The sequence below is a fragment of the Papilio machaon genome, chromosome 7 (genome assembly GCF_912999745.1).
Source record: "Papilio machaon chromosome 7, ilPapMach1.1, whole genome shotgun sequence".
Classification (NCBI taxonomy): Eukaryota; Metazoa; Arthropoda; class Insecta; order Lepidoptera; family Papilionidae; genus Papilio; species Papilio machaon.
Window position 1 is genome coordinate 4,901,981 of NC_059992.1, and position 20,570 is coordinate 4,922,550.

The 20,570-nt window shown below is 31.9% G+C and overlaps 1 protein-coding gene across 1 annotated transcript in view; it reads right to left on the minus strand.

Moving 5' to 3' along the window:
* The window catches only part of LOC106715080 (protein O-mannosyl-transferase TMTC2), a 40,677-nt gene extending 26,298 nt beyond the window's left edge, over positions 1-14,379 (minus strand). The window contains exons 1-3 of the mRNA XM_045678557.1: positions 14,141-14,379; positions 8,357-8,490; positions 2,327-3,131 (exon numbers count right to left, since the gene is read on the minus strand). Coding sequence (XP_045534513.1) covers positions 2,327-3,131; positions 8,357-8,445 — 894 coding nt within the window. The 5' untranslated portion in view covers positions 8,446-8,490; positions 14,141-14,379. The remainder of the gene's footprint in view (positions 1-2,326; positions 3,132-8,356; positions 8,491-14,140) is intronic.
* Between the last annotated feature and the right edge of the window lie 6,191 nt (positions 14,380-20,570).

Consider the following 20,570-nt stretch of genomic DNA (forward strand, 5'->3'; position numbering starts at 1 on the left):
AAAAGCGATTCCTCTTATTGTTCAAAAACAAATAAGAATTAGGCCATAAAAACTTTTGCTCGCGTACTCTATTGATATCTAGTTTATAAACTTGTACGTTTCAAACCTAAACTAATTTGTACTTTAAGAACCCGCTTCTATTTTCTATTAATAAGAACAAATAACAGTAATGTAAGATTTCTTATATTGTTAAATGGAATCAGAAGAAAATCAGAGTTAAATTTGTTATTCATTTTGTCAATAAGTCTAAAGACACGATTTATGTTGCGAATGCGCTGCCGGTCTCTTAGAAGTACAAAAATGTTATAATTTTATACAAAATTGATATACACTATATTCAAAGTTAATATGAATGTTCTGCGAGACATACAAATGGATGGTAAGGGTTCGTTTGCCATTAGAAGGGACTTATTAATTCCCCTTTCGACAGGCCGACCGAGAAGGCCATAAATTCACCTCGACCAAAGGGATGACCAATTTTGGAACATTTACGAGCCACAAATTACGCGACCGCTGAAATATACTAGACTACAGATGCTGAATGACGGCCAAGTTAAAGAAGGAGAAGCTACAATGTTAATTTAGTTCTGTAAAAATACTGCAAATTAAATTTTTTTTCAGTTACCTTTTAATAACAACATATTGCGATTTCAGTAATATTGTTGTTAATTAAAATTCAATCACGTGAACCAAATGCTATACGTAAAATAAATCACAGTTAAATTTTTCCGAATAAAGTAATTACTTTTATGAAAAACAAATGTCCATTTTTAAAAATAAGAACACATTTTTATGATTGTTACCATAGACAACATAAAGCTATTGTTTTATTTACATCATGACATAACTTTCTTAATAAGCAGACACAAAAATTTATGATATAGACTATTTTCACGTCTTACAAGACTAAGTTTTTGTCGTAACAAAAATATTATGCACAAAATATATTTATCTATTTTTATTATAACTATAAAAAGTATGAAGAAACATTCAGTAGGTTAATGGTTTAAAAGGTACTTTTATTTGTTCACATCGATATATCAAATCCAGTTTGGTAACGTCGTGTGAGCTAACTGTTTTATCACTTTATTGCATGTGATCGCATAAACTTGCCAAGGCAACGGTAATAAAATGTTACTATAGTCATATTTTCGCGTAGATCCGCTCGTTGCTAAGATTAAATTGTAGGAAAAATATATTATGAAGGTTTATTAAATGTAAATAGGGGTTCTATTTACACCTTTGCATTTCCTGAAGAAGTTACAAAAGTATTTACTTAAGCACAGATATTTATTTCTGATAGACAGATCAGATAGTATCTTGATCTGTTAGAATATATTTCTGTTGCATTTTAGGAAGGCTCCTTATCAATATACCCAAAATCTGGATACAGATCAGCAATTTTTATAATTTATTGTGATTAATATGAACTGCTTGACCATTTCGTTTTTAAGTATAAAAAACTTATAAAATCTTGTGCGCCGACCCCACGTAGGTGGGATAAGGTAAGAGAGATGATGGTGATGGGTAAAACTAAGTTTATAAGTAAAGAAATCCTTCAACATAAACGTAACGAATTTGATTTTTTATTTGAAGAATTGAAGCAAAAAGAAAAATACAACAGCTATAAACATACTACAGGCTCTCAGAACATTTCGGTTTTATATTTATCCTCACAGCACATAAAAGTCCTCTATAAAATATTTATTTACGAAAAGATTACGTTTTCAATTCACAGGAGGAAAATTTTATATGTATTACTCTTAATTGACAACGTGCAGGTGCTACCGTGTTAGAATTTCTACTAGATAAAATTAAGTATTCATATTCTTTATTCGTACTTTATTTGAATTGTCCGTCGCATTCTAGCATGTTTGAATTTCTATGTAGGTGAGAGCGGAAAAGAGAGTCATTTTCCAAGTTGCAAATGAGTCTGCGAGCCGGACCCGCAATATCTCTGTCATGGCTAGCCGCACGTGAAAATTAGATTTCATTAGCTTTTCTGCATAAAACCGGCCCGTGTTCAACCTGCGCTTCATGTACTTTCTGATGTAATATTATAGTCAATTCCTTTATATATTAAATAAATATCTTACATTGTATTAAATGATAAATTTACTTTAAAGGAAAAGGAATAAAAGTACGAGACAACTTCTTTATTTCAATGTCTCAAACTTTAAATCCTTCTGTAAACTTTACTGTTGGTTATTGTTTTCAGTTTTAATATATCTACGGTACAACATTGTATGAAGGCATTTCTGCTTAGACAAATAGTGGTTTCAGAAGTACAGAAAATATTAGAAAAAAGTTTAGTTAAATATCTTACCTTCAACGACGACTCATCGTGACGCGTATCTCTTAAAAGGTCGTAGAGGATACAAAGTGGTACAACCATAATCCCCGGCTCCTTGCAAAGCGTGGCAGCAGTAGCAAACAAAAGTGTTCCCGCCAACGTGAACCACTGCATAAGTTCATACGAATACGCACTCACGTCACTGTCACACTGACACTTTTTTAACTTCAGAGTACCCGAATCGACGTCGCACGTTTTCAGTACTGGTGTCCCAATTTTGCTAGCTTTCAAAAGCTTTCGAAAATTCGTCGCTATCTGTTCGAAAAATCCATGGCAACTGAATCTTAAAATTTGTACATTAATTGACAGTTGCCGGTGTGTTAAATCTTTTGTGATATGCCGGCATGGCTTCCTTTGATGCTCGTTTCGGAGTCTCGAATGTTCACAATAAAGTAAAAAACTTAATAGGAAAAAGTTGCACGCCGCTAAATCCGCCCGTCCAACTACGCCGGCTACGGCTTCTGTATGTATCGGATGAGCGGCGAAACTTAGGCCGGCCACTGCGCTACCTACTCGCGTGCAGTAAGCAGGCAGCAGCCGGCGAGCTGTGGTAACCACCAGCGCCGTTGCCACCGAGTGGAACAATATATTGAGAAAGTGATAACTCCATGGTTTAAATCCACTCAGAGCATAATTCAGTCGGTACGAGGCCACACACAAAGGGCGGTACGAGCCGTGCGAGCCGGGGTCCGTGAGCGGTGTTCCCCAGAAATCGTTTTCAAATAAAGCCTTTATTGGAGTATGCCCGATGACGTCCGGGTTGGAGAGGATCGCCCGTCTGTGAAATAAAATTGCAGCTTTAGATCCATTTTATTCGAATACAATTTACAAATTCAATGTACATTTTCCCAGCAAACATGGGCTTAACATGCACACACACACACATAAAATTATCAGATATATTTATTTCAATACCCACGTGTTCTTTTTAAGTTAAAACACTTATCCCATTCATACTATCTCTGTTTCAAGGCACAGACTAATTTATTAGTAACAATTAAAACTTTTCTAGCTAAACAAATCTGCTGCCTATTATGATAATTTATACTAAATAAATGTTTACGTTTAATAATAATTATACCAGGGAGAAACGTCACGAGTATTATTTCTTACTGATGTTAGTTAGTTGAGTATATTCTCTCGACATTTTGTAATTTCTTCATCATAGGAAAATTAATATTGTAGAGACGGGTTCTTTGGAAAAATTCTAAATGAAACATGGTAACTAATAGTTACATAAGAATAGACAGTAAAAAGAGTATGTCGCTTAAAAAGAAAAAAAAAAACAAAGAGAGGATTGCAAGAAAATTGTCATCGTTTCATTTCATTATCGTTTCATATTGTATCTTACATATTCTGGTTATTATTCAGAACATTTCTAAATATTGTGACTTAGGCTGCAGCAATGAAGCTGTGTCATTTTTTTCCAGGGAAAAAAATTACACTATTTACAAATTAATGTTCGCCAAACCACTCATGTGGTTTGTAAGCGCACCTTTTTAAAGAAACTTTCCAAACACATAAATGTAACCTTAATTAAATACAATTTTAAATTAACGCTATCAAGTTATTACTTATTTATTTATTTATTTATTGCTGAGCCTTCGATACAAAATAAATCATTTCAATATTTATTAATGCTTTAAAATATTACAAATTCGAAAGTTTGGATGTTTGGATGGAAGGATGTTTGTTATTATTATCTAGAACAGCAAAACCGATCTCTACATAATTTGGCTTAGCTGTAGAATATAATTTGGATGAATACATTGGCTACTAATCACGTTTTTTTAAATACCGATCGGACGTAGTCGCGGTAAAAAGTTTGATAAAATATCATATAACGGTGACAACAGGCGGTATGAAAATCCGTTGCATTCTGTTGAAAAGTATTTAAGCAGTGAGTACGCCTGCGGCCTCACGTCCTCCTACATTTTCCCGTAGCGTTGATTAAAAAACTTTGCCTTCAATGTTTTTGTTTGCACCAACATTCTGTTATTTCAATGTATTAACATATTAACATGTATTTATATTATGTTTGTGTTTTATCATTAATATTAACTCTTTATAATTCTGTAAAGTATTCAAATTTAATATAAACGCTTTTACACATCAAAAATATGTGCAAGATTAAAAAAAAAACCCGATATTTTGTTACTTTAGTAATACTAGAAACCTCAATAATATATAGACTATTAGTTGTCGCTCGGGACTCCGTCGGCACGGAATTAATAAATAATCTTAATAAGTAGCCTATGTGTTCTTTCAGACTATTTTCAAAAATTACTATACTATACTATTTTCAAATTTCAGCAAGACTCGTTGAGTCGTTCCGGAGATACCTCAAACATCCAAACATCCATCCATGTAAACTTACACATTTATTGTATTTGTAGGATAAAATCATAAATTATTTAACAGATTGAAAATATAAAGTTAAGCCTCTAAAAGTAAAAATTGCGTGTCACGACTTTCACGATATTCTAAAAAATTAAATCTCGAAAACAAAACTAAACTAAAAAGTCAGGGTAAAACCTTAACCAATTTGTGAATTTTCCAGCAATTGCCTTAAGCCATCGCCAAGCCCGCGTTTAATGCCTACCTCATCTCTTTATCTATTGATCCCTCATACATTTTATCCCCTTCATCTTAGATTTGGAGTGGAGAGCCAGTGAAAAAGGCGATTGAATAATATATTTTTATGGAACCAAAACCGTGCTTACCATGCGAAGAAGGAAAAATCACCCGAACAATTCGGCCATTGTGTTGCAAATTGTAAGAGCTTTTTCCTTTACCTATAAACATAAAGTTCTCGTCGAATGAATTTCCATTTTAGAATATTCTTAGCTTCCTACCGAGTTAAGAATATTTTACTCTATTTTTAAAATTTTAATGTTTTCTTAAAATACAATTTATTATTTTATCGTCTGTCTCAAATGTTTAACAGCTACACTTAGATAAATTTATTGTTACATCAGCAGTCTCTTAGTGTGAAATATTTTGTCTAGTGGAGTCTTCTTATACCAAACTAGACTTTCATTTAAAACCAAAACACACCTGCGTACACATACCAGATATCTAAGTACATTTATATCGCTCTTTGTTATTTTTATACGAGTATAACCAAATACCAAATTATGATAAGTACAGAGTGTACAGTTACTTTTAACATAACGTTAAAGTCAAATGCAATGATAAAAATATACAAAAAGCTTTATAAAATTATTTTCTTCACCTCGAAACTATCATCATTGGAAAACAAAGTAGAAGTTAGATTGAGATAAAGTTGGCACTAGTATAACACTCTTCGCAATGAAAGTTGGGGCCAGCTGTGGCGTGGAGTCGTCACGTAAGCCCTCAATTACGAAACACTGAAGTGGTTTGCAGCGCTACGGAACAAAGTTCATCCATTCTTTCATCATTACCGTCGGTAATATGTTTAACAATCGAAAAGAAATAGACCTTTATTTTTCTTCACTTGATAATTTATAATATAAAATTCAAAGATTTTTGCTTTTATATACTCGTATAAATTAATCTATTATATACAAATTAATCTATTATACTGTGATGTACATTTTACTTTTATAATATGTTAATTTGAGGCGTTTTTGATTTGAGAAAAGCGGATGAAGTAACACGAAACAGCTAGTCATTATTTACTATGTTATATTGCTTTTACGTCTTTTTAATCCCTAGTTATAGATCGTACATTTTTGTTATTAATATCTTGAGTCTATTCAAAGCTTCGAGAGCGTTCCTAATATTGGTTTAATACTTCGCCATTGTAGTATAAAGTGCCTTTATCCATTTCACTACGTTCTTCTCGTCTTAAGTGGCGTTTAGCTGTAAGTATGAAAAATAAGTTGAAAGATTTTTACTGTGAATTTCTCAAACGTTTTACAGACTAAAGTAAGTACTTATGTAATGTACAAATATAAAAAAAAAACCGTATACAGATACAAAATTAAAGCCTTTTTAAAACCTGTCTGGTAGAAAGAAATACCTAATGTTATTATTTTAAATTTGACAGACTTTAAAGCTTGTCATTTTTCAATTTACCATATCTTTTAACATAAATAAAGACAAAATTACATATTATATACGCGCGAAAAACATTAATCTTTTCTTCTCATTAACCATAAATCTTTTTCAGTCGATAAAATAGGCGTAGCGTTAATTTGTATGAAATTTATAATTTAACATGTATAACGATATAATTATTCAATTTTACTATCCCTAAAAACTTCAGGTCAAAATCCTAAGTCGTTGTCGTTGAGTACGCCACGCTTTGCTACGCTTTTGCTACGGATTCTGTTGTAGAAGGAAACTTTGAATACCCACAGCATATCGTATTAAATAAACTAATATTAAGCTCTTCGCAGCTTAAAATAGTTCGACTCAGTGGTTTTGGACTTAAAAGCCCATTTAAGCTAGATCGACAAGTTGTACCGATCAAATTTCAAACGAGATATCGGATAATTTGGCCAAGATAATGTGTAAAATAAATGGTGGCTCCAGGGGTAAACACTTAACTGGTAATCTTAAGATCTTGAATTCGAATCCCACCATGTACCAATGTGTTTTTCGATTATCGATTTATATATGTACATTAACCCGCCCTTTTTTAGGACGAAGGATAACATCGTGATGCAGCCTGCACATACTCGTATGTGCGAAGATATTCAAAGATATGCGTGCAGTCAAACGCATTGCACTGGGCCAGAGTGGTTGACTATAGCCTAGTCACCTCTTACTTACAGTAGAATGCGAATACCGCAGTAGGAACGTATAGTTTGCTTATGATGATGATGATTAATGTTAATTGGATGATATAGATTAAACGCGAAAAGTAAAAGTGAACTGTGAATATGTCTATTTGAATATTAATGGCACTTGAATAATTAAGTGCAGCAATGTATCAATTAAATCTAATTGACATCGTTCATGTGACGATAAGGCTTAAACTGATACGCTCGATCGTGTAAATTGTACAGAAATAGATTTAAATCAAGAATCGATGAGTCTAGCACGATTATTTTTGACAATCGCCTTCGTAATCGTTATCGTCGAAACTAGTATGAGACTTTTGATGTACTTTACACCCGATAGCGGCGCTGCACAAATTTTAAAACTCTTATCGATGAAGATACGATGGTGCTAATGGTGCGATGGTTTTTGTAACTCCATGATAGTGCACAATAAAGTATATTTGTATTTGTATTTGTATTTGTGCTTGTCACAAATATTTGTGCTTCGCTGACGGTTTCCTCAAAAATTATGCGTAAAAGACAAAATAATATTAATAATTAATTCAAGATATTGCTAGCATACTAACCTAATTCTAAGTTCAATTTTAGATGAATAAATCTGAAGATGAACTACAGCGACAGTATATCATTAATATTTCAGAGAAATGTTTATCATATTAAAACAAAGTTCAGATGCAAAATCAACTCGAATTTGATTTTTGGAAAATTATGATGAATAAGGATTAAATTATTCTTTTGGTGTTTCATTTTTTTTGCTCGGCTCTGGAATAAACAAATAAATACTTAGTTCGGGCAATGCCCTTACCTCACCGCGGCATTGAATAATATTTAAATTAAGGCAATAGTTTGACTTAATTTAAACCTTATTCAATTTTGATTTTATTTCTTGTTAGTACATAAACTATTTGTAGTACCAGTGAAATGAAATTGCAAACTTAATTTGACATTTGAAATTTCGAATTCGAAAAAATGATTGGATCATTGAAAAATTACTGTTATTAGTGAGCTCTTGAAATATATTTTTGTTCTATACTGTTCATTGTCTGAAATGTGCAAAATGTAAAGTTTGGGTACTGCAAACATCAGTTTATACCATCCTGAGTAAGGTGCATTTACTAAGCTAGTGGGTACTATCTCTTCCCTAACCACATCACCACAGAACATCGGGCGTTCGTCTTTACATTTAGGTCCGTAGAGGCACTTGACTTTAGTTCTGCAATTTTTTAATTACCTGTCGTCATAAACAAATCCGGCGTCGAGCGTGTTGTAGTATAAGAGGAAGGCCAACAATGCGCTGGCCGCCGTGACCCACTGATCCATTGTGTTGGCTCCACTGCGGGCATCAGCGATGCTTTACTCCCACCTCTGTAACAAGATCATTGTTAATCACCACACCAAATTAATTCTTAGAAATAAGTCAAAGCTTCGCTCTTGAATTTAGAGGTGCGATGTATACTTTAACGATTACCTAAAAAGCCTCTTAGTGTGAATTTCACACTAAATCTATACCCCGTTATGACCATTTAACAACTCTTAATTGCGTTACTTAATTTTTTGCTAATAGGAGCTTTCTATAGGTGAAAGCACTTTAGTAGTTTTATTTATATAACATTTTTTTTTTCAAAACTATCTACAATTTTCTTATACGTTATAATTCAGTTGTTTTAGGAAATATACAGCATATTCGAATGACGAATTCAAACCACAAGCATAGATATGAAAGCCACACGTAAGTAGTACATTTAAAAATAATTAACATTATCTTCATAATAGTATATGTATAAACGTGGTGGTTGTGTGTTTGTTTATTTTCTATATTCCTTTGAGTAAGTATGCCTTCCGGCTAAAGCATACAGTTGCACCGGAAGAAACTCGGGGAGGCCAACCAATGGAGCGGTGGATTTATTTCAAAAGTGTAGTGTGTAATAATAAAATTATATATTGCCGTTATGTAATTATCGTATGATCATATTGCCGCCGATATAATCGATATAATCGCCGATCTTTATTTTATATTGTTTTGTCGCTAAGCTAAGAAATAAATTTGAAACTAAAAGCAAAATTAACCTTGTTCTACTCAAAATAAAGATGCTTTCAGTTTGGCTAATACATAAAAATGCGTCGCTTCTTGAATACTTCAACCTCTCAAATAGCAGCAGTTAGCAGATCTAGAGTGGTCATCAATTGCTCTTCAACATTTACCTTTAAGGGATATCTCAAAATTAGGCGATTATATTTGATATGCATAAAAAAACTAGATTATTCTAAGCTCATAATGATGAATCCAACAAATAAAATTATTTTTATGAAAAAAAAATATTATCAGTTTCTTTCTGACAGTATATCGGTAGAATGTACTCTCAACGGTAAGACTTTTAGCGCTTCACAATTTAATTTATTAAGTTTCAGTAGTAACGAATTAATGATGTCCATATTTAGATTTACTAGATACATCCTAAAATTAATCAGAAATTTATTTTTAATTAACAGAAATTAATCAGGGTGTTATTATAAAAGTTCAAGTTATCCAACAAATAATGGACACAACTTTCTAACAACCGAGAACTACGAATTAATTACTCTAAAACAACTGCAATTAATAGGAGAGGTAATACATAGATAAACAGGTGTTCTGATATATATTTTAATAAGAGCGGTCTATCATTATGCAAATACAAACAGTTAATAACTATAATGAAAGAGGATAGAACTGACGCAATATATTTGGAACAGGACACTTTATACAAATTGAAATTTATTGAATACAAGTTTGGTAATAATTACAATGAGTAACTTATAATTAAAAAAAAAAAACATTTAAAGCAGTCACTTCTGATTAATTAAAAACAGACATTGAATAATCTTACTAATTACTAATATTATAAATGCGAAAGTTTAGATGGATTTTTATTAGAAGATATCTCTGGAACGCCACTATATAGGTAGATCTGGATGAAAATTGTCATAGATGTAGAACATTTTTTTATATCCGCGGGGACGGAGGCGCGGGTGATAGATAGTGTATTAACAACTTCATCAGATTTTTTAATTAATTTTTTAAATGCTACTTCGGTAAATGAAAAATAATCAATGTATAAAAGTATACGTTCCTTTCATATGTTGCGGCAGAATGAAACAATCGCTCAGAACAAATAAAACGGAGCTCATGAAGCGAAAATAGACAAAGAATCAGATACAGGTAAATAATCGTGCATGCTATGAGAGGGGGAAGCATTTTCACTATTATCTCCAAGCTTGACTTCGTAAACAGTATTCGAACAATAACAGCTATATTTTCCTTCCTGTAATTTCAAGATACTTTCTAATATTGTTATTAATGAAAATGTTTAGCTCGTATCCTATTATTACTTATTTTAATTATACCAAGACTTTTATAAAATAAATACCAATTTAACCAATTTTTTATTAAGTTCTTAAATAAATATGAACTTTTTAAGACCCGTAAACAATTTATTCATTAAAATTTGCTCAAACACTGTTCATGGTCGTAAAGATAATTTTTTTTTGCTTTTAATTTCATACAAACAGACATCACACCATAAAAAGTTAAAAGTTTTGAACTGTTTAATTGTTTTGTTGATAGCATCTAAGGAAAAAATTAAGAAATCTACAGGAATAAAACCATAATAATCTATAACATGTAAAAATTACGCGTAATTTTTCAAATATCACGAGTTTTTCACAGAAGATTAACACGCATTTCTGAGGTAACTGCCATTACTGAGGCTATAAATTTCTTTTCGTGGCTCGTTACATTCGCGAGAGCGCAGAATTTATTGAAAATTAGCTCAAGAATCTTTATCGGCAAAGTATAAATGGAAGAAAGACAATAACGGAAAGAGTACTCATTCATATATTATCGTTAGGATTCAAAGAAATTACAAAAAGGTTTTTAGATATACGAATTAGCTGTTACCCGTGACTCCATCCGCACGGTAATAAAAAAAAAATTAGTAGCCTATGTTTTCTTCCCGACTATGTGCTACGGCGGTACAAAATTTCGTTGAGATCCGTTGAGCCCTTCTGAAGATACATTCTAACGAACATACATCAAAACTTTCGCATTAACATATTATTAAGATTAAAAAAATATATAAATTCTAAGCAAAATGGTGGTTTTTATAACTCATTTGAAAGTCCGTTCATTGAAAAAAAAAAAAGAAATATAAAAATAATATCTACCCACACGATGTGGAGGTTAACACCGATTTTTACAGGTTGTAAAACTTTTTTATAGCAGTACTTTTCATTCAGTTAGAAATACTTGCAAATAGTCGTATATTCCTTTTTTTGCTCGGGTGTTCTGTAAGTGATACATTAACTCCGCGTTTAAATTTCCCCAGATCTTATTAAATTTTTATATCAGATTAATGTTCCACGTCCAATGAAAAGTTCGCGTCGATCTCAATTACAATTTAATAGAAATTTATTACAATATGGTAATCGTTTTTGAACCAAACGTTCTAGTGAACAAATATTTTTTTAAATCTTGTAGTTTTTATTCAACTCTATTTTCCTTCTTTAGAGCTTGTTGTAGTTTTAATTTTTAGATTAATAAATTTAATAATGTAGATTACTTAATTTTAATAGAAATTAATGCGGACATATCTAAACTCTTCGTAAAACCTGGAATTTCTTCTAAAACACGTACCCAAAAACATATTTTAATAAAACTAAACCTAAAAAAATCTTTAAAAAAAATAGCGATCACAATTATTTTTGTAAAGAATTTACGGCAGTGGAAACTTGCCGTAAAAAGAACATTTCATTAATTTCATTTGTTTATTTTATAATTCAGCGACAAATGCATTAATTTTCCTTGTCCCTTTTATTGTTAAGTTATTTAACAAATAGCTTATTAGTAACGTGTATGGTTTCTTGGAATCTTGTACTAATGTATTCTATTCTAAAGACCTAGCAAGTTTAAGTTTTTACTTAAGTGCAACCGCAAGTCGAACAAGAATGCAATAAATCCTGACCGTCGTAGATTTCGCTCCCTGTTCAATGTTGTGATACATAAAGCCGCGTTCACATTTGTCTGACGTGTTGTGTCGTGATGCTTTCTGTCGTGATGGCTACTGTTCACATCTATGTGACGCGTTATGACGCATTTTTAATCAGTTCCGTTATAGCTCTCAGAGAGTTTACACTCGATCAGCTCGTTGTCCATACCTTCTGACGCGTCACAACACGACACGTGCGCGTGCACACTAGTCCGACCCGCTGTGTCGTGTCGCTGCGCCGTCCCCCGCACCTCACCCAACTGACGCGGACCGGGATCGCTACTGACGCGACACGACACAAGCCATCACGACACACTGCGTCAGAGAAGTGTGCACGCAACCATATTAATTGTATGAGACCGATACCTTTCTGACGCATCACGACACAACACGTCAGGCAAATGTGAACGCGGCTTAACTCTACGACTAGATTGAGTGAAGATTGCTTCGATATACGGAATTGGAATTTATGTTATTGTATTATTGAAATGAATATTTCAGTCTTAAAATATCATAACATAATAAACTGTTTTATATAATTGCTTCCTTTATTTCTTCAAAAAGAACAATTTTTTTTTTTTCATTTAATATATTAAAAAAAATATTTTAGGAATCGTCATAAGGCCGCTACAGACGTTTAGTTTTAACTGAACAGTCTAAACAATTCAACTGACTGAGAATCTGTAGCGAGCTTTATCATTTTCAATTGATACAACTATTGTTATTGAAAATAAAATGTTTTTCGTTTTCTATTCAACTGTATTGATTTTAAATGGTGATATAAATACCATGTCAAAGTTAGTGCTGCCAGTATATTTAAAAAAAAGTGTAACTTTCAGAATTATACAAATTAAATTATATTTCATAAAATCTACATTGCTTTGGAAAACTAAGTATGAAACTTTTTTTCATTATTTTTTTTTCGGCTCTCTCGGTAAGACTTGCGTATCATTGCGAGCATAAAACTTGATTCTAATAAAAATATAGGCAATATCGTGATTAGTATGCTATCTACCCACACTCGCTCCACGTGCCGATCGTTAAATAAAATGTTCAATATCATGTGAGCCGTAAAAAGGCTATGAGATGGTAGATAGGGTGTCAACTGTGCTCGAAAATTTCCCGAGGGTGCAAATACGGAAAATAAGTAATTTATAACTCTTTGATAATATTACTTACGTAAAGCGAATGCCGTTTCAATCTACCAATGTGTTAATACTACGTTCAATATTAAATAAGTTTAAAATATATCTCTAAGACTGATAAATATGTTTTGTTTTGTTTATATTACAATTAAAGTACAGAAGTATAAATAACCTACTGGTTAAGGGTACAGACTACTGATAACATGAAAAAATAAACAAATTTTAAGACCAAATCTAAATTTCTATAAATTTCTACGAAAATTCTTACGGAAGCATTGTGATGTAATAAATAGTTTACATTTTTATTTAAATTCATACTCATTAAGTTCTTCTTTCCTGTTTATTATTATAAATTGATGAAATATGGGCAAAATATTTGTAATGAATAAATAAACATTGGTTAAAATAATAGCTTTAAACCGTCCACGGTCTTCAAGAAAGTTTTCAACAAAAAGCACGCATAATAATACGTTGACCTTGAAAATAAAGGCTAAATAATTAAATTTTATCTTAGTGCCATATTTGTTTTTTAGTTTCACAAACGTAAAGGAACACGACATTTTAAATAACAAGATAAGATCTTATTATACTGAAAATTTAAATTTGTTTAAAGCTTTTTGAAGGTTTAACTTTTATTTATAACATATTAAATTAAAAAAAAATATAATCCGGGAAGTTCGGGAAAGGATAGCAAAATGATTTTCTTTCAGGTTTTTATGAGGAAAAAGTGAACGCTGAAAATTTCGTTTCAGTATTTGAAATGGAAAACTTCCGTTTCCTCAATAAACACAAAATTAAAACTCTTTTATGTAAAATATTTCTTGAGTATTCATTAATATTACCTACCTTGAATTTCATACTCCGTACATCCGCCACTTTCGTTTAATTTCTTTTTCGTTTTACACATAACGAACATTTGATGACAATCACACGAATGTCATCAAAACTTTAAGTACTATAGTCATATCCATTTTATTTAGTCAACTATAGTTCGATGTCACAAGATTTAGTGCGAATGACATTCATTGATGACAATATTTTTTGTTGCGAGTTCACCACAAAGGACAACGTGACCGTGAGCCGACAGGGAACATACTCGGCCAGTCTTTAGGGCTGCTGCTCACCGACTGACGTTAGTGTTCACGACACATCTGCATTTAAGAAGCCGCTATCGTTATGCGACTAATCGATTGGTCAGAGAGAGAAGCAGTGTCACCCGTCTTGCTCCAGGCCATCTCCCTCTCAGCTCGCGCAGGCGCAATCCAGCTGGTTCTCTTTTAAAAGTGGCGGAAAGTAAATAAACTCATACGAAATGTTTGTCGACGGAAACATAAGACGGAATGGAATTCAGCTGATAAGCTTTTAAATACGGATCCTAATTAAATATACAAATGAGAAGTTTTTTGGTTGATTTTTGTGATATTTTCTTATTAAAAATTGAATACAAAACAGTAGTTCGTCTTAGAACTGTGCTGCTAAGAATGTTGTAACGTCACTTGTTGCGCGGTGACTTTGTTCCGGCGATAAGAAGCTACGTTTGCCTTTGCATGACAACCTAACACTAGATTAGACTTATGAAGTTACAACCGTAGTTCTTTTTTTTAAATTAACATGCGTCTTATACGAACTCTTTAATTAGAACAATTTTTTGTCTGAGATTAAAACACAATATTTATAGTTGAAAAAAAAAATGAAAACATTGTTTAGAAAACTTAATTTTTCCGTTAAGCATTTTTACTTTCAATCTAGACCACTTACTTCATCACAATTTTTTGACAGTTTCCTCTAATCTTTGTCTCTGTCTTTTGTTGTTATAATTGTCCTTGAAATGGTCCTACGGATTAAGGATACCTAATCAAGAATTAAAAGCTGGAATATGTTTTTGTGCCTTAAAATAGTGGCCTTTAAATGTTTAACTAAGTTAAGGTTTTACAATTATCATTGCTTTTTGAAATAGAATATACCAGATGGCCCGTTAGCCAGAGCCACTGTGAAAGCCAGTTATGGAGCGCGAGGTTTCGTGTAACTGTGGGCGTTGGGCTGGCAAATGTGACTACGAGCCAACACATATTATGTTTTGAAACAAAAACAATGTTAAGAGTAACAAAAGCTTGCTTATTAATACAGTAATAAGTTTGGTATGTAATTCTTTTAAAAGTAAAACATGCTTTGTTATACTTTATAGCAGGCAATAATTAAAATTTTAAGAAAATAAAACAATACCTCAGACATGTAGTTTTGTAGGAATAGAATTGAAAGGACGATTGAAAGATCGTTGAACTTTCAGCGAGGGAAGCAGAATGTAGGAATCCTTAACTTTAAGCTGCGTTTCTATTGATATTGTCACTTTGATTTTTATATTCCAATTACATACGCAGTATTCTAACAAAACAGAGTATATCGGACGTTAAAAATCATACTAAAATTATACTTGCGAATGTTTAAATGGATTGATAGATGTTTTTTACAAGGTATATTCGGAACTGCTATACAGATCTCACTGAAATTTTGCATAGATGTAGAACATAGGGTGGAAGAACAGATAGGTTACTAAATAGATTTTTTTTTGATTCCACGCGAACGGAGTCGACAGCTAGTAAAATAATAAATTGTAAAAAATACTACTATCAATTTACTGCAACAACTTTTTTAAAGTAGAAATTACTACAAAATTCGAAGTCCTTATGATTCGTTTTACAACATAAATAATTTTATCTACAGTTCTAAAATTTTATTACCAATAAAATAAAATCCAGTATCAGTAATAAATTTTCGGGCTGCTAAACGTGAATTTATTTAAATTACTTACAATAAAACCCAAAAGTCGAGTCGAACCCTTGAAGTGGATATTTGAAAATTAAATCCAGTTGTAAACTCAGACGTGTGTACACTCGTGAAATTAATAAAATTCACACGTTTCCCGCGTTGGTACAGTCGCGCGTAACTATGATTAAATTAACACAGGAGAGCACCTCGTAACGCTTTTTCGTTTGTGTCTCCTCAGAGGGGCCGGTACTTCGACTGGCGAACTCTGGCGAGCTCTTAACATTTAGCCGGGAGCTGTATCAAACGACGCGGAAATACCCACTTACTCCCTGATTGCCACACTACGGGGGTTAATGCCATTGCTGATTCGGTAGACCGAATACATTTCATTTTCAACGTTAACGCTTTTTACTTTTAATTTTTCTCTTATTATAAATCACATTTTGCAACTTGTGAAATATTATCGTAATATTTTTTAAAGTTACCAAAGAAAAGCAAACATATTCAGTACTTTTTATGAATATTTATTAGCCGTCAATTGTTTGTATAATTTTAAAACATATTATTAAAAATAATTATTAATAAGAAAAATAACTTATTAAATTTTTTCTTAAACATGTTATTTAAGATCACTTTATCAGTTTCGTCAGTTATTTTATTTCTCTATCGTTGATAACGCGACTTACTTGAACCTTATTTTGTTTCTTTAATTACACTTCTATCAGTTGTGTACACAATGATAAATTTTGTTGATCTCTTGTTAAAAGCAAGTAAATAGTAAACAATAAAGGCATTCAAACACGACAGGCTATCCGCAAATTATTGTTTACATTGCGTAAACTAAACACTACTTAAACTGACAGCTCATTGTCAAGCAGATGCTTTAAACTTGATTAATTGACGACTTGGGTACGTCTGATTAATACACAAACATTGATCAATTCTAATCCTTTATCATAGTAATTGTATAACACGTATATAATACGTATCCGTTATACATGTGTGTAATGAACAATGAAATGAAGATATAAAAATAACAAATCTTTGCTTACTCATCAGGTCGTTGACGTTTCGTTTCAATTCTTACTAAAAACAACATTAGAAATAACAAGTAATGATTTATTTTACGCTCGATAAAGTTATGTATTTATCAAGAATTAAATTTGAAACAACTTTGTCAGCGATTATAATTAAAACATCCGTAACATTGTCCGGATTGACACCATCTGGTTGAACAAAATATCTTAATAGAATGTCCACTTTGAAGGATAGCTCTTTCGCTATCTGCTATATAATTATTCGTATAGTAGAGATGTAAAAATTCACGAATACTTATATAATAATACTATAACAGTCTCTACAGATTAACGCGCGAGCTTATTCTGACCAAAATAAAAAATATCCTTAAAATTAAAGGTTAAACAATTGTGTGACAAAAGATAAAAGTGCACAACATTAGAAATATTTCTAAAATTAAAAACCATAACTTACAATAACGTTATGTATTTTTTCAATTCAATAACCAGAATTCATTAAATTACGATACCATGAGCACGACAGAACAGTACAAGGGGGGAGAAGTGGGGGACGATGGCACTAATGAAATGTAGCCAGGGAGCTTCACTGGATAAATGTAGCGAAACAAACTCACACTGCTACAATTCCCGAACAAAACATCGATAAAGAAACAATGATTCAGAATATGTGTCTTGACAGATAAAATATTTAAAAACAATTTACCTCTTCATTTCTATTGCAAATGTATGAGATTGATCTAGTGATATTGGTCGATGTTATACAAGCGTGAATAGATTAATTACACCATAAAATTATATTGTAATATAAAATTTCATTTATATCATGTAACATATTTTTTTATGCTTACATACTTTTTATTTTGTATCTCTTTTATATTGGAGAAGTCGCAAATATAATGTTTAGAATTGATTGAATACTTACCCAAACCTTTTAGTGTCTAGAAATAACATAAATTTACTTGAATATTTGTAAATAACTTGGTAACCACTCAACATATTATATGCTCTCTACCAAAATTATTAAGGTTTTTAAAGATGAAATGTGACGACGCCGTTGTATTTACCTCATTATCCTATTTATATATAGTACCACTATGCAATCATTATTTACCACTGGTACCAGCAGCTGTACATAAAATGTATTTTTTTTATCGAAAGGTATTACTATATGTTTATGTTTTAGTATTTTGGCAGTGAAATGTCACGATAATGTTAAATGTTACAAAATATTTAGTCATAGTAAATTAAAAGTAATTTATATTAAATTTCTTCATGGCACATCTTGTGAATATTCAGATCTACGCACAAGAGCTGTAACATTTTATATTAAAGTACTTCGCTTGATGACTAGAACGTATTTTGCCAAAGAGGAATCGTGCACACTTGGTGCTACATCCAAAGTTTTCATTGTAACATCTAAACTTATGCAATATGGCGTCTGCTTCTTTAATACTTTCCACAACGCTCGATTACGTTTAACGGCACAATTCGGATGAATTTTCTTATTTACTGTAAGCCGGCAGAAAATCGGGCTGAGCTAAATTCTTAGTTGGAGCGATTTCACACTAGACATGTTTTCTAGAACGAGTTTATTGTCAGCGTGTACATATTTCATTCTGCTTTATAAGTTTCTTTGTAAAATAAATCTTGGTTTCGAGCATTACATTTTTGTCGTTATGTCGAGTGAGTTAGTTATAAAATATTGCACGAGAGTTGTTTATAACAGTACACATTGAGATAAAAAAACAAAACATTATGCTCATTTCTTTTCATTTCATTTTTTTTCTTTGTATTGCTTTCTATCGACCAGGAATTGTGACTATGTCGCGTGTAGTACGTCAGACTATAATAAATTATCAGCTTTGATTCAAATGTAAGGCGCAGCTAAAAGCTTTAATAAGGTTCGGAGTATACACGTAACTTTAAAAAGAATTGATCCAAAAACCTTATTGGAGGCATAAATAACAATGTAAGTTAAGCGGTACGATACTCAACTTTACGGTGAGTTTTATTCTCAAAATAGTACTGATTTTGGGAGTAGTAAATTGTGTCATGGACCTAAAACTTTGCAACATTAAGTCTGCAATATAAGTTAGACTTTTTTTCTTTGGGTGATTACTTCGCATATTGATAAAACAGTTACTCTGAAAGAGTACGTCCGCCGGTAACAATATAAATGTACGAGGTACGAAAAGTTTATATGCCTTTATATATGATATTATACAAAGGAATGTTGACACGAAATTGGCTATTGTGTGGTGACCGCGTTAGTTGGAAGCATTTAGGTACGGCTGGTTATTGATGGCGACGGTACCGCCGACGCTCCCACGTCGATATTATATCAATAACCCATCGACAAAAAGCCTCTTCGCTGTCACGGCGTAATTTAATTTAAGCCTGAACTAGGAGTGGTCATTATGTAGGGAACGTATTACACATACGTTGCTCATTGTTGTCTATTGCTATCCCTATCAATATTTTATGAAGAAACCTTTTCATATCGTTACAGGGATATATAAAAAAATATCAATTTTAATCCACGAAGAAGGCGTCTACTCAATTAAGTAGAGATTAATTCATGTAATTGTTTCTATTAACAAAAAAATGTTGTATATTATGTCTATCGCCTTAGTTCAAATATGTTTGGGTGAAACTAAATTTAAATTGTATATTTCATTAACATTTATTTTCGCCTACATTAATTTATAATCTGTTTACTTCATACATATGTGCCAATGTACAGTATTTCCTACGTAAAAGTACATAAAGGCTGTAGTACAGTGAGAGTTTGTAATCCTGATTGGTTTCATTCACCATGGAGCACGTGGTAAATAAGTCGTTAAAATTGCAATTTACGATTCCATTGGTATCGCCGCTGGGGAATGTACTGCAACTACTTTTGGACAAACGATTGCATGTTGAGATACGAAAAATTTTGTTGACTCGTGTCCTATCAGTTGTATTTAATTTATTTTATCCAAATTTCTAGATCAAATAAATGTTAAGCATTTCATAAATGTTGTTGTAATTGTGTGTCGGATTATTACATTGCAACAAAATATTCAACATTTTGCAGATACGATATTTCAATTGTCTGTGAACATCATTCATTAATTTGACGTCCACTAGAATGGAATGGATTTATAAACATCAAAAGGTTCGCATCGTTAATGCTTTATGTAGCAGAAGTATATATTTTAACGATTTAAGATTTAAAAAATACCTAAAACAATTATTATTTCGTATTTTATAATAAAGTTACACGAAATAGAAGCGCGGTGTTCTGAAGGTATATAGGGCAAGCCACTTAGACATATTGTCCATGATACACTACACCCTAATAGTAATTATTATTAATGATAGCCAACTTACATGAACACCACTTTGTAGCTATAAACTAATCTATGAAATTTTCCAGAAATTTCCTTTTACGTTACATATTATTAGTTATGTGGTCAAAAAAGTTTGACAAT